We start from the raw sequence: 25440 nt of genomic DNA, 5'->3' as shown, positions 1-25440 counted from the left end.
CCCCTCAGAGAGTTCCTTGAAGCCTGAGTTACCCAGCCCAGGCAGCTCCAGGAAGCCAAGGGAAATTCCCTCTTTTCCCCTTCCCAGCTGCTTATCGTTTCAGCCGCTGCCACAGAAGGGAAGGAGGGAGGAAGGGAGAATCTCCCTACATTCTCTGAGGTTGCTACAGGCTATCCCTGAGACTGGCAGTACCCAAGGCAAGCAGTGGTAGGGTTTGGGAGGGGAAGCTCCCACAAGGCAGGGGCTCCCTGGTGTCCCCATTCTGGACTGCAGGACCAGGCATGCAGCCCAAAGGAGTTCTCCCTCCCTCCTGTGGCAGTGGTTGAAGCTATCGGCACCTGGGAAGGGAGAGTGGGGGGGAGAGTTCCCCTCAGCTTCCCAGGGCAGCACCTGCCTGGCTAGGGGACCCCTGGCCAGAGTGGAGGAAGCCCCCTGAGCTGAAGGCTCCCTGGTGCCCACACCCAGGGGCCTTGGTAACTTCTTCCCCCTCCCTTCTGTGGCAGGAGCTAAGCCAAGCAGCTGTGCAGGGGAAGGGGAGGTGGGGAATTCCCCAGGCTCCCCCTTACAGTGGGGAGGGCTGCAGAGGGGTAAAGAGTCCCCTTCACAGGGTCTCCCCCCCTACCCCCCCATGTGTTGTGTAGACCTGAACTAGGAGTGTCAGGAGGGGCCGCTCCCATCCCCCACCCCACAGGCTGATGGAGACAAGAAACCATGCTGTGCAGCCTCTACCTGCTCAGAAGTTGGACAGAAGTTGGACTTTGAATCCTAGCATCTTCGCCTCAGTATCTTATAGCTACAAGTTCCACAGGCTATCTAGGCAGTAAAATTATTTTCTTTTTTGGCCAAGATACATTACACATCCACATGGTATGATCCCCATTTATATTAAAAACAAAGGATAACAATAAACTAACAATAGCTTTCTTAGGGCTCACCTCTTTGCTAAAACAAGGAATTTCTAATATTTTAATCTTATATTGGATTATAATAGCACCTAAAAAAAGGTGCTGAGTGATTTCTAAACTCAAGAAAAAAGAAGTCCTGCCAGTATAGAGTCTTCCATGTCTCTAATAGTTTGTTTTGTTGTTTTTATCTTCACTGTTTTTGCCTTATTCCTTTTGGAATGAGGCAACTGTAATGAATACTTTATTTCATGGGTTGTCAACCATGGGTTAAGTATACCTCTGGGGGCACTTGGGAAGACCCTAGGGGGTATGCGTGAGCAAGTGCGGATGGAGTGCCACCTCCTACCACCCCACATTGCCACCTCCCAGAAAGAGGGCTGGGGGGGAGGGAGGGGCAAGCTCCAGATGAGCAGCTGCAGGTGCTGCTAGAGTAGGCACAAGGTGCTGGACAGGGGAGGAGAGCATTTACATCCTTGCTCGGGAATCTCACAGCACACTATTGTGACATCGCACAGCCTTTAAGAATCACTGCCTTAGTAGTTCATAGGAGCAGAAGGTTAGAAGGGACCCTCTGGATCCATTGTATCCATTCTCCTACTACCGTACACGTCACTTTCAAAAACCAACCGAGCACTGATCATATTCGTCTGAAGGAGGCTGTTGCAGCAAATGCCTTTGTCTGGAGTTACTGATATAAGGGATAGGTTGAGAGAAGTCAGCTGGGACAAGAAGGTGAGTGAAGAAATTTGAAGGACACTGAAAAGAATGAGGAAAGACAAAGAATAAAATGCAAATACAAAGTAAGTACAGGATAAAAGCCAGTGAGGTGTAGGATATGGAGAGAGTAAATGCGGGGTGTCAAACTCAGCCGCCCTATGGGCAAGAAAAGTGGTATGGCACCAGTCCAGGGTGGATCAGAACTGTGGACCCCACTGCATGCCAGATCCACAGCACCTGCTCTGGAATTAATGCTGCATGCAATACCCCCCTTCCTTCCCCTTGCTCCACTTTTCCCGCCACTAGTCCAGGGCAGGTGTTACTTGCAGCATATGTCAATTCAGACCAAGAGGCAGCACCAGGGGCCAGATAACCACTCACAGGCTGCATCTTCAATAACCCTAGAGTATGCCGATGAATCAAAAAATGCAAAAAAAACAAACTGTGAACTTAAGCCTATTACATAACATTGTGCCAACATGTTACACTGTATAAACCAAGTTAGAATAAACTGATGGGGGGGAAAGAGACATATACTAAAGTTGGCCTAAAGCAGCCAAATACTAGGACCGGACCTGTGAATATTACTTTAAAAATGTGTTATCAAGTGTGATGTTTTCAATAACAATAGCACACAATGCTACTTAGCCATTTATTTATTTCTGAAAGCTAATTTGAATTCAGTAGTTTCTTACTTTGTAACTGCTTGATAAAAAGCTGCCATTTCTTGGTTCTGCCCTTCAATTTCTTGGAGAAGTGCATTTCCTGTTGGCAAGCTAGTGGTCCCATTGTCTTTCTGCAACTCAAAGATAAAAACAAAATTGTACAAAATAGTTGAAAAATATTGCTAGAAGTCCCCATAAATGCATTCCTTTCATTAGCAAAGATTAAAAACTAATTTGAAGTTTGCTAACTTTACATTTAAACTACTAAGTGTGTTGTTACAGACCTATTACAGGGCCATCCAAGTCTTTAAGAGAATGTAGCAATTACTAAACATTCCACAGTTATTTACAGTCTTGGATATTCAACTCCATTTTGAGGCAGAAAGGAAGTGGCAGACACAACATTACAGTTATTCTGCAACACATGCCAGGCGGTAACTTCAACATGGACAGCCAGAGAGGTAGAATCAGAAATTAAGTATGAAAGGCAGTTTCTACATATAATGAAGACTGTGGGCATTTCCACGAGTTGAGCCCAGCAGCATCGAGCACATCCCACTCCAACCTAAGAGTGCACTGTGGTCATAAATTGCAACTGCCTTAAGAAAAAAATAGATGAAAATAAAATGTAAATTTACACCCAAGTGTTTGAATCAGCCCCACTATACTGAAACAGCATGCATGCAGGATAGTGTTTGTTCTGAGAGCATGTTTGAGCGACAGAGATGCATCATGTAAATCCTGGATGCAGCCTTTACAGGAGCCAGGAACACTAAGAGGCTGTCTGTTTTCTCAGTTTGTGCTAATGTAGCAATATTGTTTGGTTTTCACTTTCCTTCAGCTGAGGGTATTTTTCCTCACCCCACTATCTGATGGTTTTCCTTTGCAGCTAATAAGGCTTCAACAGGAGATTTTTAGGTGGTCTGGTTTCCTTTGCACTGGTTAGACAATGCAAAACAGAAAGGAAAAAAAAGGCAATCCGAATCTTCCCCTAACAATTGTGGCTCCTTATCTTATTTGAAAGAAGTACAACTCTCAGGTATGCCACTTGTCCAGTCTGAAGTGAGGTACAAGTCAGAGTGCTAAAATCCGTTCTGATCCAATAAGAAAAAACACTGGAAAATCCAAAATAAAAAAAGATCATTGGGAACTGAAACAGTATTCAAAATAGGTTACTGGATAGGAGAAGATTTTTTTGCAGGGATAGAAGACTTGTTTAATCCTTTTACCTTCTTTCCAACACTGAGTACAAATGAAAGAAGAAATGCCCACCAAATCTGTAGTTACTCCTGAAGGAGATCAAAACACTTAAGACTCACAGCTGAAAATATTTAAAAAAAAAAACTTCAAAATTTGTGGTTTCTACCTCAAACTTGTAAGTACTTTGTTGTGGAAGTAGATTCTGAATAAAGTATAAAAGAATGAACATATGAGTCAGTGGCACATTTTCCACTGATGTAGTAAAATCTTTGCACAAAATAATGACAGCTGTCATTATTTAAGTCTGGGTCCAGAAATCTTAATTCCTCACTCTGCAAGAAAATGCAAGCTTGCTCATTATAAGTGGATAAAGCCAATTCATATGCTTTAATAGGGTTAAGTTGATAGCCTTCTACCAATTATTTTAAAAATCACACATTCGATTGCAAGATAAAGTGCATATTTATACCACATGATCATAACACGGAAGTACTGTGCTACACATTTACTAGATTATTCGGTGTAAACAGCATAAAACTTAATACAAATAGTTGATGCTGTTCAGTGAAGTTAGACCAGGGGCAGGAAATTAATTTTGTCTTGAAGGCCACTTAATGAGTTTCAGTGAGTTGGCAAGGGCCACAAGGGTAGCCCTGCCCCTTGGTTACCATCTTGGGACCAGAAGTTCCACCCTTAACTCCTGACCTTTGCCTGTAAGTCCCACATCTCGCCCCCAGAAGTACTCCTTTTGGGAGGGGGAAAAAAAGCTAGGGGCTGTCATCTTGGAACCAGAAAAAAATAAAAAATAAATCATATACTAAAAGTCAAACACCTATTATTAAATAATTTGCCACAATCATTTGTATTTGCATAGTGTATATAGGATTGCACAACAGCTCAAAAATGGTCTTGCTCCTCTTGTGTATGGAGTGTGGTTGGGTGCATGTATGTGGAAGGGCATTGTGAAGGCAGGGTCTGGGTGAGAGGAAGGGTGGAGGGATGTGGGACCCCCTTACACACACTTCCCACCCATAGCGCACAGCCTCTGCTGCCAGCAGCAGTGGCAGCAGGCAGCCAGAGCACAGGGCACTTGTGGCCTATGCAGGTGTTGCTGCCCAGCAGTGCATGGCTCCAGCCAGAGCTGTATATGGCAGCAAGGAGCGCAGCCAGGCCAGCCTCCCGTACAGCACGGGGCTCCCTGCGGTGCATGTGCAGCTCCTGGCACTCGCACAACACTAGGAGGAAGCCCCACGCAATGGAGCCAGCTGCCTTCCCCGCTCCCTGCTGTGGAGGTCCCAGAACTCTGCCGGAAGTGGAGGGGAGCCCTACCTCCTGCTTGAGTCCCAGGCCCCGCCCGTGGCGACAGGGAGCAGGGAAGGCAGGCGGCAGTGCCTGCGTGGGTTACAAATGCCCCTAGGGCCTGCCTGCTGCTGCCGCCAGCAACAGGGGCTGTGCATCATGGGGTCCCCACACCCCACCCACCCAAGCTCCATGCTTCTTCTGCCCTCTCCCCCCACCTAGACACACACACTGTGCTCCTGCCAGCCCCAGCCATATGCTTCCTCTAGCCCCCACCACCCCTACCAATTCCCTACCTGCTGCCCAAAGCAAGCACTGCAGCAGGGAGACTAGGAGGAGCCACTGGATGTCAGGGAAACCAAGGTACCCTGCAGCTGCAGCAGCAGCCCTGCCCAGAAGCTGCACGCTGGCTGGGCCAGGCCCTTCCACCCACAAAGATGGGAGCAAGGTGTGGGCTGGGTGGGGTACAATTCATTGGTGGCCACCTATGAGCCAGATGAAATTGCCTGGTGGGCTGTATTCTGCCTGCCCCTGAGTTTGACAATGCCTATAAGAGACTGTGTGTGTGTGTGTTTGAGGGAGAGACCCATCCACTGGCTTCTACTTCCTGGAAAAATGTAACTATGCTTACTGGAAATATAGCCCACCCTGTGGACTAGCCCCCATGCCACTCTCTGGCCTACCAGGCAGATGAGTTTGAAACCCCTGGCTTACTATTCATATTCTGTATCTTACTGGCTTTTTTCCTATATGAACTTTATTTTGTGTTTGCATTTTTTTTCTTCTCCTTCTTTCCTCACTCTTCCCAGTGTCCTCCAAATTTCTTCATTCACCTTCTTGTCCCAATTGACTTCTCAGCCTACATGCATATGCTACATTTTGAGTAAATAAAAGCTAATAAATGGGTGTCAAGGTGGTTTCACTACAATATTACTTAACACTACCTTGGTCCATCTTACCCGCACTACTGCATTATTCTAGGTATTTTTAAACAGAGATAATAAAATTTTACAAGCAACACTAAAGAATACAAATTGTTCTGAAGTGGAAAAATCCCCTCATATACAAGTAAAGGTCATATTGCATATATGTATTCCATATTTTATAGGTCCAGGAGGTTTTACTACAATATCACTTAACACCGGCTTAGTCTGTGTTGCCTCTGCTATAGTGGCCCAAAGGAAACTAGAAGCAGGAAACTAAAACTTTTTCACTTCAAAAATCAGTAGTTACACTGAATATTTACAACCTGGTGGATTTTTGATAGCCTGTAAAATATGCTGAAATAAATGAGAGTCCCAATTTCACTTGTCGTGAATGAGCACCCACAAGTCTTACACAAATGAACTGTATAACTGGTGTCTCCAGTGTGCCACAAATTAAAACAGCATGTAGACTGGGATGTAAAAACTGTTCATTAGATCAATGGACAGGTCAGAACTGAGCCCAATTAGAAAACACTGGAATTTTGATACTGAAGCTGGCCTTGTCTTGCAAATAAAGGAACCAAGTCTTCATTTCTGTTGTGTTACTCAGCTCAGTTCGCATACATTAAGGCAATCATGTCCAAAGAGCCAAAAGTGACATTCACCACATACACTTCTTATACACCTTGCTTGCTAGCCTTAAGTTACTCTAAACCACTCGCTGTGTCTGCTTTAAACCACTCCATGAACTATCAGGTTCAGATCCTGGGGTGAAACATTCACAGAAAGGAGACTACAACAAATTTATATGCTGCATTAGTCCTGTTGCAGATTTATTCAGTCCAATTAACGCTAGCTTTTATCTTGCTGGGATCCTTTGACCCTAGCTGACTTCCTGGCCCTGGGGCAGGGGGCTGGACCTGATGATCTTTGAGGTCCCTTCCAGCCCTAACATATATGAAATCCATGAAAAAAAAACAAACCAAACACTCAACTGAAACAGCCTGAAATCAGACTTTCCAAAAGTAACCTAACACCACCCTCTTAGTGCCACATTTTTCCTCCCTATGCAGACAATATGAGAAGAGAGTAGCATGGGATCTTCTATAGAAGTCGCTGGCCCTGAGCTTCTCTTGCATGACCTAGTTATATTACTCTTGGAGCTAGTTTATGCTGACCAAGTATAAGGTCTTCAGTTGCTTTGGCTAGGGACAGAAGCTACATATAAACAGGTTTAATGTGGTCTGAAACTAGTTTAAGCCTGTAACAGGAAGAAGTTCAGTGCACAAACTGCCTTCAAAATGGCTGAAACCAGTTTAAGATCAGCCTGGCTGGATGTAGTATCAGACTTAACTGATTTAGGTTAAACAGGTTGATAGAATGTCTGTCCCAGATCCCTATGTTAACTGAGAAATAGGACAAATTAGTGAATTTACATTCCACAGCCAATTATCTTTTTATAAGTTATGGGAAAAAATCCCAATACATCCACAAATCCAAATCAGATGGTAGTACAGTAAACAATTACTATATTTACTTCAATCCACTAAAAGATTTCCCCCCCTCATTCAGCATGGGGAGGAAAAAAAACCCTGGTCTTGGATCCAAGTACAGAAGTGGAGGCAAGGGGACAAGGAAACAACACAGGTGACTGTTGTGGCTCCAACTTCAGCCCTGAGCCCAGGTCAGAGCCAGAATCAGAGTCATAGTAGCATCTGCCCCAATCCCCTGTATCCTCTTCCTCCCCTCCCCTTACTGTCAGGTGCAGTCAGGCTCCAGCTCCCTTCACTCCTGGAGCACATGGAAACACTGTCCTGTGCCTGGCCATTCAGCAGTGCCTCAACTCCAGGCTCAGGACACTGCTCCATAGTTGGGCAGGAGCATACTTGCATGTTTTTATGCCCCAGGAGGAAATGGAGCCAGAGCCACATCTCACAGTAAGAGGGAGAAAGATGAAGGGGGCAGAGATTATGTAGGCTACCGGGGGAAGAAGCCTGCCCCTCTGCCACTGCTCTCCCCACTGTAGCTGTGGAGGATATGAATTTAAGATGACCAACCAGTAATTAGATATACATCTAGAAAATTATAATAAAACTTTTAAGTTTTCCATGTACAGAATCTAATTATTGGCAGATTGTTTGAAAACTTCAAAGTAGTCTTGGATTCAGGTAATCACGGTACATACATTTCACTATTTATTCATATTCAAATACTGCATTCCTTCATTAAGTTATTCAAGTGCCCATTTTACTCATTTCAAACAGTATCAGCTGTGCATTAAACTGATCAAGTGAGCTGACAAAGTTCATATTTCAATAAAGTTTAACTTATAAACATGCACAGACTAGAAAACTAACAGTAAAAATGAAACTATGGTGAAGACTAGAATGTCTGCAGTTCAAAACTTTAGCGTCATGTATTTACTTTGCTTTTTTCCTCATTACTGTGAGCAGTTTAGTTGTATGGTTTGATCTTAAAAAGTCTGACTCTCCAATGCCTGATGAAGGGAGTTTGTGCCAAAAAGCCTGCAAAGAACAATTTTTTCACCTATTTAGTTGGTTTAATGAAAGATAATTTACCCAAAGAAACTTGTCTGCCTATGTCCTTAGACCAACACAGCTACAAGCAACAACCCTGAAACATACATAATCCTTAGGCTCTTGGCCAGAAAAATATTTTTTTTAAATTAGGTAATCAAGTCAGCAGAATACAAAACTAAATAATACATATGGAAACAGGAAGTAAGCAAACAAGTGGAAGGTAAACCCATGATAAAAAGTACAACATGCATTATGTCGACTCCAGTCAGGAAACATAGACCGTTAAGTTAAAATCAAAGCTACTTCCTCACTGGTTTAAAAGTGACAGAACACTATGAGCCATTTAGTAAGAAACTACCCAATACAACTACGTTTGGCAGAATTTGATTGTTATTTTTTAAAATAAATTTTGACAACTAAAAATTGTTGTTTATTTTTAAGCATTTATACTGATTTTTAATCTATTTGAATATTCAGCTTGTGCAAAGTTAGGGATGTTTTTCAATTTTTACTGATTTAAATTTTCAGGACTGCTCAAAGTTAAATTTCCATAAGTTTCAATTATTACTGCTGGAAATGTTTTCCCTTTGGTCTGTGAGTGTGAAGTGAAGTCAGCCTTTATTGATGTTTATTGATTAAAAAAAAAAATCTATATCTATATCAAAACCTGCCAAGCCCCAAGTATTTATTTGGTGTATTTCCTTGTTTACAACATGTACCGAAATAAGATACGCACCTTGTTTTGAAAAGCAGAATGAAGACAGGGTGGGGAGGAGAGGAGGTTCCTGGTAGCGATTAGCAGCAGCAACAGCAGGTTGAGAGCCAAGTCAGCTCCTTGTTCTACTTCCTGTGTGCAGACTCGACTTTTGGTTTCCCCCAGTAAGCAGCAGAAACTGCTCTTACTATGTCTCGCATAAAAAAAGTGTGTACAGGCATACCTCGGAGATATTGCGGGTTCGGTTCCAGACCACCGCAATAAAGCGAATATCACAATAAAGCGAGTCACACGAATTTTTTGGTTTTCCAGTGCATATAAAAGTTATGTTTACACTATACTGTAGTCTATTAAGTGTGCAATAGCATTATATCTAAAAAAAACAACGTACATACCTTAATTAAAAAATACTTTATTGCTAAAAAATGGTAACCGATGGAAAAATGGTGCCGATAGACTTGCTCGACGCAGGGTTGCCCCAAACCTTCAATTTGTAAAAAACGCAATATCTGCGAAGCGCAATAAAACGAGGTATGCCTGTACTCCAATTCAGTCAGTAGCTGGGGTTTGTTGTTTGGTTTTGGGGTTTTTTTGTTTGTTTGTTTTGGGGGGGGGGGGGAGTGTGTTGTATGCAAGAAAATACAGTATTTATTTGATTTTTATGCTATTTTGCCCATCAAACGCTCAAGGTATTGCAGGGGGAAGGGAGGAATTAAGTTTTCAAAAAAAGTTATCTTGCAGTTACTGTACCTTCTAACAAGCTGCATTCTATAAGCTATGTCAGGGCTTTTCAACCTTTATTTTAATAAGTGTACCCCCAGTGGCTCCCTTTTCAATAAGTTTACCACTGACAGTGGTAGTGCTGGCTAAATGTGGAGCAGGGGGTGGGGAGCAGTCGGATGTGGAGCGGGGTTGTGGCGAGCAGCAGGGCGGCAGCAGCACAGCGTCTGTGCAGCCCTGCTCTCGCCCCACCCTGGCCTTGCTCCTGAGGCAGTGGCACAGGGTGGCAGCACTCCAACCCTGTGTACCCCTAGGACCTTTCAAAGTACCCTCAGGGGTACACATACCAAGGGTGGGCAAAGTCTGGCCCATGGGATGGATTGGGCCCGCAGCAGACTCCATTTCCCAGCAGGCCCTACCCGTGTCATTGCAGCCAGCTTCCATGGAGACCCCAGAAACAGCAAGGCAGTGACAGCATGGAGCCAGGGTTTCCACAGAGACCAGCCCCAGCAGCACTGGTAGCTTGGGCAGGGTGCTGCTCCAGGACTGGGGTCTTGTGGCAGCAACAGTGCGGCCCAGAGCCAGGGCAGAGCCACAATACATTGCCTAGACAGGGGCATGGAGGCAGTGGATTGTGGCTCTGACCCAGCTCTGGATGCCCCATACATGAGTGCAGCTGCAGCACAGCAAGCTGGCAGCCAGGAGCACAGGCCGGCAGTATGGAGAGTAGCGTCCAGCTAGTAAAGTCTACTGGGGGGAGGGAAAATGGCATGGGGGGGGCAGGTTGAGGTCCCCCGTGGTGAGGGAGTGGGGCAGGTGCTAGCCAGTCAGGGTGGGGTGGGGGATATAGCTGCAAGCAGCACATCCAGAGGATGCGGCTCCTGCCACTGCATGCCCCCCAGATGGTTGCGGAAGGGGAAGCCAGGACTGCGCTTGGGGCAGCAGTGGCATTGTGAGAAGGGCTACAGCCACCCCAAAATTCACCCATCCCAAGCGCAGCCCAACCCAATTCCTGCTGGGCAGTGCCTGCCACTGCCCCTGCCCCTGCCCCAGCCCCACTCCCTCCCTCACTGCAGGGGCCGCAATCTATGCCCCCAGCCACATCTCTTCTCTCCTCCCCACAACAGACTTACCAGCCGGATGCTACTCACCAAGCTGCCAGGCCATATATCAGTAGTTGGATCGGTATCAGCTGATATGGCTCGTTAAAAAAAAAAACAAAACAGCCATTGGTCTTAGCCCCAAAAATCTACCGGTGCAACCCTAAAAATTATTTTTGGAACAGATACCAAAGGAAGTTCTAAGTAGGGAAAATAGATCTGCAACATTAAAGAAAAAGTCTGGAAATTGTGCCATTAAGGCTAAGTACAAACATTTGGGGGCATTAGGGGAAGTTAAATTGGTTCAAAATGGAAGCCCAATATCACCCAAGTCAGGATGAGGGGGAGGGTGGCAGGGGGTTGGGGTCCAGGAGGCATAACCTACAGGGTTTTGACAAGGTCCAATATAAAAGTTTGATACTACATAGATTCAAGTTTATATTATACTGGGTTCTGAAATTTTTAGACCCATTTGCATGCATGGAACTTCTGTGTAGTTACAGGTTTACACTGATTGTGGGTCACTGAGACTAAGTTCATAAGTATAAGATCAGCACTGTGATGAGCCAAATTTAAATGAAGCAGTTATTTTGAACCTCCCCAAATGTCTGTACTTAGCCTAAAGGAATGGGGAGGGGGGGAGGGGGTTGGAGAAAGGGTGCTAAAACTATCTGGACTCTGCAGCACAAACAAGAAATAAACTTAAAAGGGAACCAACAGCATGAATAACCACATCATGACAGACAACGACAGAAGAAAACAGAGAACCTACAAGACAACGGAAATAGGAACTTGTGAATAAAGCAAGCCCTGCCTTGAAGATCAAAAAGCAAGTGAAAATTCTCCTGAAGCAAGCTACGTTGGCTTTTATAGAGGACACCTAAAAAATCCTAAGAGCAAAAAAAGGTTGTTCAGCCATAAAAATAGACAAAGGAAAACAAAACAAAATGGGCTTCTTATGCAGTTATGGCAAGATTTTAAGTCAGGGCTGTCCAACTTCTAAGCAGTCAGGGACTGCATGGCCCATAAGCCACACAATGCTCACCCTCAGCTTCCCAGCTACAGGCTCCCCCACCGCACCACAGTGAGTGCTCTGGGCCACAGGGTCCCACAACACTACAGTTTATGCAACACTGCATCATCTAGCTCAACCCCATAAGGCAGGAGCACAAAGTAGAAGCTGGATGGGGAGGTGGGGCAGGAGAGAGCCCCCAAATAGGAGGATGAGATCATCTCCACCACAGAATTTTGAGAAGCACTAAGACATGAAACTGCAAATATGGCAAGAACCTCTGATAAATATCAAAGTTTGAGGTATTACTGTATAGTTGTAGAATAGCAAAACATTTATATACTTACTATAATCTCAATGGTATGCAAGGTTGTTGAGCTAAGTGAAAAAAGTAAAGCCATATAGGTAAATGGAAATGGGAAACTGCAACATGGGCTTAACAAAGATGGATCATACCAAATTAGCCCAAGCTCTTTAAGAAAAAGAACTAAATTTTCTAAATAAAGAAATGTAATAGCATATATTATATTCCTGAATACAAGATATACACCCAATTTCTAGAAGGCCCCAAAAAGGAAGGAAGGTTTTACCTTGGAATATGGTTAAGTACCTGATATATGGAGTCTCCAGTGGTGGGAACCAGGTACCACAGTCTAGGAATCTGTGAGCTGGAAGCCATAGGACATCCCAACCCCATGTGCTGGCTTGGTCCAGGCATGGTAGAGCCAACTAGATGAGGCTCCAGAGTAATGTCCCAAGTACGACCCAGAATCAGCATGCAGTCCCCAGACTCAGTGTACTGGATTCAATTTGGCATGTGGTTTCAGCAACAGGCCAATCATGTGTGCCAGCATGGGTCCAAACATTAAGTGGAGGAGGAGATATGGAAGTAGAGAAGAGGAGCAATTAAATGCTTTCATTGCTCCACACCAAGTGTCTTGACCGACAGGGAGGCCTTTTCCTTGTATACAATGCACACCTCAGTTTCCCCCAGCTGGTTTTGGGGAAGATGTGATGGTTTATATGTGAGAAACTACAGTAGATATGATCCAGATTTCAGCAGAACATTCTACACTGTCAAATAGGAAATAACTACTTATGCTGGAGAAGGTAATAAATTGATATAGGAGTTTTAAGATGGGCAAGGTATCCAAGTTGTAGCCATATTGTTCTAAGGAACTTGATTAAAAGGAGAAGTGGCTAAAAGTTGTGTTGAAAAGGGAACCATCAGGCCAGAAAAAGGTTTGTAATGAGTTTCTCAAGGATTGGTCTTGGGATAGATCTCATTTAATTTTGATTAATATCATTCTCCAAAAAGAAGGAACAGGCAAAGGGCTGAAAGTTGGAAAGCATAATTCATAGGGAGGAGAATCCAAATGCCATACTGGAAGAACCAGATGACCAGAACTCAGAAGACTATGATGATGTCAGAATTGATACACAGACATGCAAGGTCATACAGCATACTAGTTGAACACGGAGTGGCTACAAAATCACCAATTCGATGCAACAGTGAAAAAGAACAGATGCTATCTAAGTTTTCATCAGGGAAGATATTCTCAGGAAAGATAAGGAATAACTGTACAAAACACCAGCAAGGCCTAACATGGAAAGCTGCATACAAAATTCTGGTCTGCATATAAAATACATGTTCAAGATAGATATTTCAAATAGGCACAGGAGCAGAGAAGGCTACCAGGATATCAAGGAAGATAAAGTCCATCTTATGGGGGGGGAAAAAGCAAATGAGAGCGCACATTTTGGTTCTTTGGCCTAACAAACAAAGGCTGAAAGAGGATGATTTTAGCTACAGGATAAATACTGTCACAGAAACAGGTGACCATGAATAAATTCAGGGTGGAAATTAGAAGAAAGTTTCTAATCATCTCCAGCAGTGATGTTCTGGAACTTGGGCAGTGGAGGCAAAAAAAAAAAAAACCTACCAGTACAAAATGGTGCTTGTTCAGCTTATGAAAAGGATACCTCATGGGATAGCAGTGGTTGAACTTAATAACCCCAGAAATCTCATCCATCCTGATGTTTAAAACAGAGAATAGATCTGTTGACATGGACGATTAAAGTAAGAAAAAAGTTAAATGTTTAAGAAATCCAGCTCCCCCTCTGTAAAGCTAGCCTTGATACAGGGTCTGGAATTATAAACAGTATTAGGCATGAGACAAACATGTTGCATCTTTTTCAAACCTCTACATCCTTGCAAAAATAAAATAAAAAATTGATGGAAAAAACCTGCACTCCTGTAGTTAGTCTGTTTCTGAAATAATGAGAGTCAGCCCAGAACTGCAGGAAGCACTAAATTGAAAGACCAGGAATTTTACATCAATGGAAAATTATTTTAGCTACTGCCTGTATGATGCTTTTTTTCTGGAAAGCCCACAGTTTGGGCGTTAGCGAAGACATCAGGAAGCAAACCAAAAAATATCCTTGATATAACCATTTTAACTATCCAACCTAAGTCTAAGTAACATGAGCAATGCAGACTTATTGGTGGGAATTGGAAAGAGAGCTTCCAATAACCCCAAGTGAACAGATCCTCCAGTCAGTCTTGGCTGCCCATGCCAACTTGTGACAGCTCCTCCCATAGGACCTTATGGCTACTGGCACTGGCTGGATCCAACTGAGGAGTCCTGCATAACAAACCCAAGAGCTCACTCCAGTTCTTCCTAGATGTTTGGACAGGGGATGCTATTCAAATAGTTGCACTGTAAAATACCACCCTTCCCCCACCACCAAAAGCACTGACATTTTGTGATCCTTTTTTTTTTCCCTGCCATCATTCCCCTACTAGTTTACAGTCCTGTCCTCCATTTCTCTTCAGAAGCTGCAGCTTCTTGACAGGAATGAAAACAAATCTCTCAGTGAACCACTGCAGAAGTAACTGGTTAGGAAAGCCATTCTAGACACAGTAAAACTAAAGTAGTGGCCTTCTTTAGAGAACTCATTAACTCTGGCCAGTGCACGGTCCTAATAGGCAAATGTGGAACAATCTACACCCTCACAAGCTCATAAAAGGTCTCATCCCAAACCTCAATCAAAACAGACTTAAGCGAAGACACTGGCACAAGCTAACCCTTTGGGCTGTGCAGGCCATATATTGCTAACCTCTGTCCTACCAGAGGAAATTTTCTATGGCAGTGTTTGATTTCAGCAATTTTAATATCATTTACAGGCAGGTCCCGCTTAGCACCCTTAATTGGTTCCTGAAAAACTGAGCCTTAAGCAGAACTGAAATTATCTGATGACCCAAGATGGCAACCACGAGCGTTATAGTGAAACTTGCTGAACGCTAAGTGAAATCAGGTATCAATTTAAAATGACCATTATAGCAAAATAGCACTAAGCAAAACTGCGTTAAGCATGGGTTGCCTGTAGTCAATACTTTCATATTCTTAGTAGTTTAAAAGACAGACAAATATCAACTCTTTAGTATAAATAGGTATCTTTTGCTATCCAAGAACCAGGGCTTAGGCAGAAATAATACTGTGTAGGTAACTGATATTTATGTTTTCCAATAAGCCCTCAAACAAAAACAGGAAAAAGGAGATATGAAATTCCTACTTTCTTTTTTGATACATCAAGGACCTTTTCACACTTATTTTATATATTATAACACAATAAAGACGCAAACTTAGTATTTTCCCTTTGCAGGCATATTATGCGATATTATTCCTTTAATCTAGCTTCTTTCATTATAGTTCACTTAATCACACAACACTACTGGTATTAGAAATATGGCATTTAAGTTTTTAGCAACCCAGCAAACCAGAAGGATGTAGTTGCTGGTTTACATTAAGACTTTGAGCAAGTTTTGACCGTTCACAGCTCCAGTTAATTTAAATGGGAATTGTGGGTGCTCAGCAACTCTGAAAGACAGGCCAACAGCCTACATCACAGCTGTCCAATTTGAATAGCTGAGGGCTGCATGCTGTACTGGTCACAGACTCCATCATACAAAATGTGAAGGCTGCACACTGCAGGGGCCATGGTCCCTGCAGGCTGCCCAGGACTCCCATCACATAGGCAACAGGGTCCATCGGGTGCTCTCCCACTGTGTCACCTTACTCCCGAGACTTGTGGGCCACCAGTTGGACAGCCTTGGCCTACATTAGCAATTGCGTTCAATGCCCTGTCCTCCTCATCACACCCTTTGACTCTACACTGTGTGTTGCCTCAGCACATTTTTACCACAGAAACATTATAATATATCATTGCTCCATGGCATGCAAATGATGTCTGCATACAGCAAAATGAGTGTTCCTACACAACCATGAAAGTGGTGAGGGAAGCAATGTTTATTCCACAGAGACTGCAAGTTTTAATTCTGTTGTTTCTAACAAGATATTTAGAAGATTAAAATCTACTGGTTAGAGGCCTGCATTTGAAAAGGTCTACAAAAACAGACCTGAAATGTGTTTGTTTTTCCTTTTTTAATTCCCCCTTTTTTCTCAGTCTCACTATGCATATCTAGTTTGTCGTCCTGCTGCATTTACTGCTTTGTTCAAATGAACAAAGTATTATTTGGCATATATATATTATTTGGCATATATGTAACCAATTTCTAGTCGTCTTCTCATCCTTTAAAATGAAACCATATGGGATGCATGAGCAAAGTATTCCTATTGCAACTTAAGTATCTAGTCTTAGTTTTCTTTAAAATGAGGTCATAGGAGATACACTAGGATTTTTTACCGCTTCCTCTCCTCAAAACGGTCTTTTCAAAATTATACGTTCTGGGAAAGAATCAAGAGATCTGGCCATGCTTGTGTACACAGTCTTCTTTTCCAAGCAATGCTTTTAGTGCACTTCAAATTTTAAAGAGCAGTTTTGAACACATTCAGCTTTCCCTACTTAAGGCTAAGTGAGCATATTCTGCCTTGTTAGAATTTATCAGCTTATTACAGCTGCAGGGATAAGCTTTACTTCAACTAAAAAGGAAGAAATGCAATAAGATTATGGCAGCTATTCACTACTGTAGCCCTCCAGGTTTTCTTCCTGCACAGAGGGAAATATGATACACTTACCTGTATATAATGCTCAAATACTTTTGCTCCAGAAGCAAACAGAACAGTTTGACCACACTTGTTGTTAAGCAGCATAATTATGGAAGTCAAGTTAGTAACAAGATTGCAAATACCCCACCATGATCATCTTTCTATTCTGGGATAATGTTGGTGAAACATTCTAGAACTTCTTTGGCAAACCACAAAGTTTACACTGGAGCAATTAGTTTATTTAAAACCCCCTAATAGCAGTGCTGTAGATTCCAAAATTTGAATGCACATAGTCTAGTGGCTACCAGCTTATTTAGACATTTGTCTCTGCCCACACTTTCACATATTAAGAAGAAAGATAAAGATTTTTATCCAAGTCTTTCAAGTCACTGCAACCAATATTTACTAGTGTAACAAACAGTACAATTCAAAATACTGATTTACTATACCTGTGGTGTTTGGCCCTGTAACTTGGCAAGCTGAGTTGTTCGAATGTTTAAGGACTGGCTCCTTGTAACAGTTGCTCCAGAAGCAAGCTTCCCATTAACTTTTCTTTCAAGGTGACATGTTACTAGTGATCTTTCTTCTAGTAGTACAGCATCCCAGGGATCTTCGACAACCGAAACGGAAGTCACATTTCCATCATCCTCTGTTTTATACAAAGTCTCCACACCATCCACTTTTGGTTTACTTAGAGGATCCAAGTCTAGCCAATCAAATTTACTAATATCACCACAGTTTTCTGAATCTGACAGATTAGGAACTGCAGATTTAATGCCAGTCATATCTAAGTCAGTGTTTAACTTCCCATTTTTCAAGAATTCTGAGGTTCTGGCAATTTTATCAAACAAATTTGCCATTTCAGGTGTAAGCACTGGACAATACAAAGGTAAACTTCTCTGCGGATGAAAAGGTGCAGCAGCTGATAATGGATATGAAATGTATTGGGACCGTCCTGGAGGATGGAGATAGACAGGTTCTGCTGACTGATAAGTGGACATACTTGGATGGAAGCCATTCTGAAATACACCAGCTTGTTTATTGTGAGAAGCCACTGGGTTAATAAGAGGTAAAGTGCAAGTCACTGGTCCAGGTATTCCAGGTGTCCACTGTCCTCTTTGACCTGTAGGCTTAAGATACAGTTGTGAAGAAACCGATGGGCTCAAAACAGGAGTTGCTGGTAAAGCAGGTACTTTACTAGATTCAAAACTGTCATCCAGAAGCAGTTTCTCTAGTTCAGCACGAGAAAGTTTATCTATGTCAATGGAACTTATTTTGCCTTCCCCCCTTTCGGCATCAGACTCTGGGAACAGCATGAGATCATAATCTTGTTTATTATGAGTGTGTGCTTTATTTTTGGTGCTGCTTAAGGAACCATGAGTTAGTTTATTACTAATTGTTCCTTTCTCCTTTTGCATCTTAGCTAGTGCCTCAGCTTCCATTTGTAATGCCTCTTCTTTGTCCACATCTTTTGTCCTTGTGATCCCCAAAGAAGGTGATGACTGCTGGTTAAATCCATTGCTATCAGATACCTGAGCCATACCGTGAAAACAGAGGTCCATTTAAATAGTGAACCCTTCTTGTAGGTGATCTTTGGACCGTGACTATGAAAACAGATTCAGCAGATCTGTAAAGGGAAAGAAAAATGTGCAAAGGCATAATTTGTACACTTAACACATAACAGACGAACAACAATTTAAGCCATTAAATATGAACTAAGCATTATATATTAGCCAAATTTCCAAATTATGCAACTTTAAGTTTCTAAAAATCAAGTTTTCTTTTGGTTATCCTTCCTGACAGAACTTGTGCAAAGCTAGTCTAAACTCTTCTATTCACCAAGACCTACCTATTTTTCTTGTCAGTTCTATTATGCAATTGTTCAAAGAGTTTCCTTTGACTCTCCGAAACAATCAACTATGAAATCACCACTGTAATGCTAGGAACAGACATTTTAATTAAAAGGAGGAATGCTGGCTTGGTGGGTAGGCTAAGAATGAAGACACTACTTTGTCACGTGTGATCTTGGACAACTGATCTCAGGGAGTCTTGGGTATCCAGGAAACAGGGATGTAAGTCACTCTCATAGGTATACCGTGAAGATTAATTAAGGCAATACAAGTAACAAAGAGCTGGTTCTCTTGATACATATGGTCAGAAGACTTCTAATTTATCACCAGTACAATGCATAAGGTAAAAATGATGCACATCAGACTAATAATTACATTGTATTATAACATGAAATACCATAGTTACACTATTTCTTGCTGAAGGCTTTTTATTCTTTTAGATGCGTTTCATCCTATTCAGACATCATAATTAAATACACCAACAATAAACTGTTTTTCATGTTCAAGCAATGTACATATTTACATATGTTTATATTAATCCTCATAATGGCCCATGAAAACAGGTATTAGCCTTAGGAGACAAAAAGATAAACTAATGGAGAGAAGCTAAATCCAAAATTAAACAGCAAGTAAGAGATATTGGCCAGAATTTCCAATTCTAATCCTAAGCATTATTTATTGGATAATGTCTCCCTAAGGCTATCTAGTAAACACTTGCACCAGTTTAGAAGTTACTGCAAGGTTCCTCTCTGGTCATGTGCGGTTTTCATTCTTATGACAGTATATCTATTTCCATGTTTCACAGCAGTAAAATGGAAAAAGTACTGCTGGGTTCAAGACCTGGAAAAATCCCACTAACAGCCCTAAGCTGTAATGCAAATGGCAAGATACAATTACAAATGAGTTTCTACAAAGAAGTTATACAAACAGCAACAGAGAGCTTCAGGCTTTTTTCTTTTTTAAAATGGTACAACCTATTATTGCCACAAATCCAATTTGTTTCCCGTTTTTAGCTCTCCAGAACATATAATGTACAGATTAACTTTTATCTTACATTAGAATTTAGTCTTCCAGGATAAAATCAAAAGGAAAATAGGTAAATTAAAATCAGAAATTTTACTTTGGGGGGTGACTGAGGAGGGGACAAGAATGGATTTTTTAGTACATCCATTTACAACTCAAATTAGGGGTTTCATTACACCCATTTAATTTTAGTGACCAAAATGTTTGAAGGAAGAAAATTTTTGCTTAAGGTTCTACCATCCTCATGTTTCAGGTGAAGACTGAGAAGAAACATCAGCATCAGCACTGTACAATATTCAGCACAGCAAGATTGACATTCCTAATACTTCTGTGGTAAGAAAGAAAAAAAAAAAAGATGTTTTTTAAAATAAAAATCAGGTCCTACTTCATATAAAACTGCAATGAAAGAGTTGGGTTTTTGTTCTTCTTTACAGACTAACCAGACTGTAAACACCTAGAGGATCACCACTTGGTAAGTAGTAATCAAAATGGATCCATAGGAACACGCGACCAAAATCAACCTTGTCACCTTATGGTAGCTTCTTAACTAGTGAAAAAGCCTACAGATGGGAAACCCTTCCTCAAGGCTTTTGACACCATCTCCATTAAAATTCTCATAAACAAACTAGGGAAACATGGTATTCACTTAACTACTGTTATACAGGTAGACAACTGGCTGGAAAACCACATTCAGAGTAATTAAAACCGTCTTCCAAAATGGTAGGCTGCATCTAGTGAGATTTTGTAGGAGTTTCTCCTGACTCTAGTAGTATTCAATATTTTCAGTAATAAGTTTAACACCACACTGGACAATGCACTTAAAATTTGCAAGTGATACCAAGCTGGGACGAGATCATAAGCATGTTGGGAGGTCAGGATTAGAATTTAAAGTGATACTGAAAACGATAGGAAAGGGAACTGTTCTCAAATAGCAAAGATGCAATTCAATGAGGACAAGTGTAAAATACTACACACTTGATCAGAGGTCTAGGAAAAATTACCCATGAGAAAAAGGTTGAGAGAACTAGGATGGTTTACTTTAGAAAAGAGAAAATGGAGGGGAAACATAAGAATCTTCAAGTATGTAAAGGGTTATTGTGTACAGGGCCTAGGGCAAGAAATAATGCATTAAATTATAACAAAGGAGACTTAGGTTAGACATTGAACTTTCCAACTATAATAGTTAAGCAATAGCTACCTTCCTAGGGATACTGTGGCACCTCCATTACTTTTCAAGCACAGATTAGACCAAACACTGATCATGAAGGACTTGGGGACAAAAGAAAGGGACTGCATCAGCAGTTTGCAACTGTTTCAAGAAGCATGCCACAATGCCCCAGCTTGTGTCCATGGCTGGCCAATCTCAGGACTTGGCCACTGTCACCATTCTCACTTCTTTCTGTTGCTGCAGATGATGTGGCACTGTGTGATGGATCTGGCTGATGGTGTATGTTGCCAATTCCCAGACTAAGTTTCTCAAGATCCTTTCCAGCTCTATTTTCCCCATGATTTTCATCAAAGATATAAATCAAAGAAATAAATTTCCAGATAAAACTGTTTCTTTAGTACAGTACAACCTCATAAATCCAGATATCAAATACCTGGCACTTTTTAACATCACTAGATCACCCAATCTACGCTAGAGTGGGGAGTAGTGGTGGCCGGTCCCTGAGCAGCAAAGGGGGAAGCTTGCACGCAGCAGCTGCCGCCGCCATCCACCACCCACCACCCTGTGCAGCTGCTCAGCATGCGGCTGCTGCTCTGGAACCAACCACCACTACCCCCACTCCCACCCTCCAGGACTGGCCACTGCTCTAATTTAAAAAAAACCCAGAGTTTTCAAATTTCTGGCAGGTGCTCGGTCCCAAGCATTTCAGCTTCATGAGGTTATACTGTATTTCCTTTTGCTTTCCCATTCAAGCTATTATTTTACATTCTACTCAGCTTGAATATAGACTGTTGATTTGACTTCAGGTACTCTCATGGTGTTTAGATGGACAAAACCCCAAAGAAATGCTAAAAAAAAAACACTACAGTGAAAAACCTATAGTATTTGTGAAAGATATTCCTCTTTATATTAGATTTAGTAAGTCTCTCTCCAGCAATACCTAGTTTCCGAGTTAAACTCGTGGATGCTTAAAGGAAAGTTACATTGATCTTTCCAGCTACAAAGTTTAAGTAGTTTATTCCGGAACTCAGCAGTTTGGGCTTTGTCTACAATAATAGCAAATGGCGTGCCTGTGTTCTACCACCAGTGGCAGATATATGAATCTCCATGCTTATTGTAATCCACTGCTTTAAAATGGTACACTTTTATTATTTATTCACACTTCAGGAATAATTGTTGCAATGTCTGTTTTGTGAATGAAGTGTGAATGCCAGCAGGACTGCTACTCACAGCGCATATGCAATTAACACAAAGCAATAAAGTCCAGCACTTATTGTGCCGGACTTTATTGCTCCAGGGCACCCTATTTAAATGTGCACCTGGGACTGCATCACACTGAGCCTGCTCAAAGCCTACACATGCAAAACAAAATCCAACCTTTCAAATCATCCAATGGCAATTTAAAATAGATATGAAGCTTTAGTTCTTAACTCGCTCCTACCCACAAGGGCTAGAAAGAGGAAGTACTTTGTTCTTCTTCTTTCCCACATCAGAGAATGGACAGATGTATTCAAAGAATGGATAGATGTCCACTATTTTATTTTTAAGCCAACTGGTACTGTTTAGGCCTCTTATAAAGAACTTCCCCTCCAAGATTGCCTAAGCAATAATAGTATGAAATTGGTATGGTTTTCAACAGTTTTAATGATGCCTGAAACAGACGATTATCAGAGCTTGAGAAAACTATCAACACTTAAGTCAGATTAACTAGTACTATTCAGGGCTCTCTAACCACTAGCAATCATATCCATTTCACACACAAAAGTACTATGCAGTCACTTCCCAGTGTTCCCACAGCAGTGGGAAGAGCTTCCTGTGGCTTTTCCTGCTGTGGCAGCTCTCCATGCTGGCATCACAAGAAAGTTAGCTCATCTTGCTCCTCACTACAACAGGGTCCCATCAGGACTGTATACCAGTTCAGTGCAGCTAGGCAAGCTGTCAAGGAGCCAGCCCCTCTCCCTCTCTACTCCCTTGGAGTGGAGGACTACGAGACACTGGAAGGTCCTAGAGATACCCCCCGTAACCTTACAAGCAACTATAAAGTTACATGTAGTGCTACAGAACACAGAAATTCCTCTTTCAGAGGTACTATTTTGTAGCACTTTCTTCATCTATCACTAGAAACAGCTTGAAGGGCTGCACATTCACTTTACATAGTGCTATATGGGAGTATTTACTGCTACAAGTATAATGTTCATGGCCTCATCCTAACATTCTCACTAGCAGCAACACCAAGGCCAGCTGTTTAGGCTGTTTTATTTAATGATTTAGCAAGTTCAAGAAATAATGGATGTGCTAATAATTTTAATGCAATTAAATAAAATCAGCAGTGACTGCACACTTGGACTGAAAAATAATAAAAAAACCTAATTATATCCAATGCCAAGGCAGAACAGAAGTATGTAAGTGGTTGTCTGAGAAGTTCCCTTCTATTTTTGTTTTTGCTAGGTAGACATTCTGTCATTGCACTCATGCTCCATTTGATCACAGTATTTTAAGTTTACCCTCACACAGGATGTTCAAAAAGCCAAACCAAATGTCTGAACCTATTCTCAAACTTTGTAACTGGGTTGCAGTTTCTAATAGTTTGAAAAAAACCCCAAATAAACAAACCTGCACTTAATATGACTCCAATAGCTTTAACAGGACCTATTTCCTGTATGCCAACATTTTAGTGGTACACTCATATATCCAAGTTAATATTTCCTTGATAAGTTAAGACAAAACAGAATGTTCAATTAAGGTTTGAATATCAACTATATATCACTTGCTAACTTTTACTTTAAAAAATTAAAAAACCAGAAGAAAAAAAATCCTATAGCTTCACTCTGACATTTCAATTTGTAGCTAACCAAATTCAGAAATGGGCAATTAAGAGAATCCAGTTAAAACTACTGCAGTATTTGCAAACATAAGATTCAATGATCAGAATGAGACTAGTATCACTGCTGTTGCGAGTCATATTGTCTAAATATCCCTGAAAGATGCAAGATTGTTATTCTGCTCACAGCTTCTGCTATCTAGCCAACACTACAATTTAGTTTTCAGCTGTTTGCTTCAAGAACACAATTCTCCATTTTAGTACTTAAAGAACATTTGTCATATATTTCTTTTACAAAACTGAATTTACTGTAACAGTAATAATTATCCTCGTCTACTTTGCTGATTTCCGTTGCGTTTGAAACTGAACCATCACCCGAGTACTTTGTGTATTTTTAATTATATTATGGTATCTCTAGTAGTAGTTGTATACAGCATTTCCCCCAATGTTTGAAGGATGCAGACTAATGGATAATGTTATGGATTCATTTCAGATCTAATTGCTAACTTAGAATAAAAGCATCAGAAAAATACTTTATCTGGTTTCTTTGTTTTATGCTTCTGGAAGAAACTACGATCACCACCCTGTACCCAACTTTGAACTACTGCCATGCTTCCAAAAGGGAAACAAAGGAAGGCAAGGGAAAGGAAGCAGCAGTCATCTGAAAATACCTCCTAGCTAAGTATTATAATATTAACTAGCTGAAGGTGCCAGCATTTATTCACAGAATGGAACACAGTCTGCTAGGAATAAAAATGTGAAAAGCAGCATAAGAGTGGCTCATCCTGTATTGCCCAAATCACATAATCCTCATGTTGTACCTAGAGAGAAAATTCTGTGAAGTTGGGGAAAGCATGCCAGAAAAAATCTGACCTTCTAAGTCAAATCTGCAACTTTTGTACCTCTCCACCTACAGCCCTGCAGTGTTGTTGTTACTATCAAAAAGGGGGTAAACAAAATGGTCCAACTCTGTTCCTTGTCTTTGGAATAAATAGAAACAACATATAAAACCAGAATTTCACATACAAGAACTTTCAAAGATATAAACTGCTTTTCTGTAATAAGGATTAATCCATCCCTTACACTGAGAACTAGTAAACGTATTTACAGGGCATTCTGCTATTTGGTTAGATTTATAGTAAACCCTACATCTGCCAACTGTTACACAAGCTTTTTCATGGCTCCAATATAAGTTCTCCCAAAGCAGTACTTTTCCCTTATGTAACTCTAGGCACATATTTTGGGCAGAGTAAGAATTTAGTTTATTCAAGTTATCTTCTTATGGATCAGTTTATAAGAAATTTTGATTTCAAAAGCAGCTTTAAAGCATTATTGACAAGTCAAGAAGCTACAAAGGAACCATGACATTTTGTCTCCTACAGATAAGATCTACCAAGTAAGAACAAAAGATTTCCCCAGATCAGAACATTCTGGGTTCTCTTGGCCTAAAGCAACAATGTTAAATATTAATTTAAGTACACTAAATTCTAAAAGGAATATTGCCATTAAGAATGAAGCATTACCAAAGAGGATTACTCTGTACTTACCCACACCTGTAGAGAGTGATTGAGGGAAGCCAAGGCATAAACCGAACTTAGGCTTGCTACAGGAATCAAGGACAACAAAGAATCTTTCTTCAGATATGTGGGAAGCCGGAAAAAGAACAAGGATAGTTTTGGGCCCCTGACAGATCCAACAGAGCAACTGACTTCCAATAGCCAAGAAAGGGCCAAATCTCCTAAATGACTTTTTTTGCATCAGTTTTTCATG

At 41.4% G+C, this 25440-nt stretch overlaps 1 protein-coding gene across 5 annotated transcripts in view; it reads right to left on the bottom strand.

The window, feature by feature from the left end:
* The window catches only part of PIK3C2A (phosphatidylinositol-4-phosphate 3-kinase catalytic subunit type 2 alpha), a 100491-nt gene that overhangs the window by 61189 nt on the left and 13862 nt on the right, over positions 1–25440 (bottom strand). For 4 of the 5 annotated variants that reach the window (XM_090032584.1, XM_090032581.1, XM_090032582.1 and 1 more), the window contains 2 exons: positions 17258–18435; positions 2318–2424 (listed from right to left, as the gene is read on the bottom strand). In XM_090032584.1, coding sequence (XP_089888710.1) covers positions 2318–2424; positions 17258–18370 — 1220 coding nt within the window. In that variant the 5' untranslated portion in view covers positions 18371–18435. The remainder of the gene's footprint in view (positions 1–2317; positions 2425–17257; positions 18436–25440) is intronic. The other variant, XM_090032586.1, reaches the window with a different exon arrangement.

This window comes from Crocodylus siamensis, chromosome 2, assembly GCF_052110815.1.
Source record: "Crocodylus siamensis isolate JL-2025a chromosome 2, ASM5211081v1, whole genome shotgun sequence".
In the NCBI taxonomy this organism is placed as follows: Eukaryota; Metazoa; Chordata; order Crocodylia; family Crocodylidae; genus Crocodylus; species Crocodylus siamensis.
Note: the sequence above shows the minus strand (reverse complement) of the source record. Positions and strands in the feature narration are given on the sequence as shown.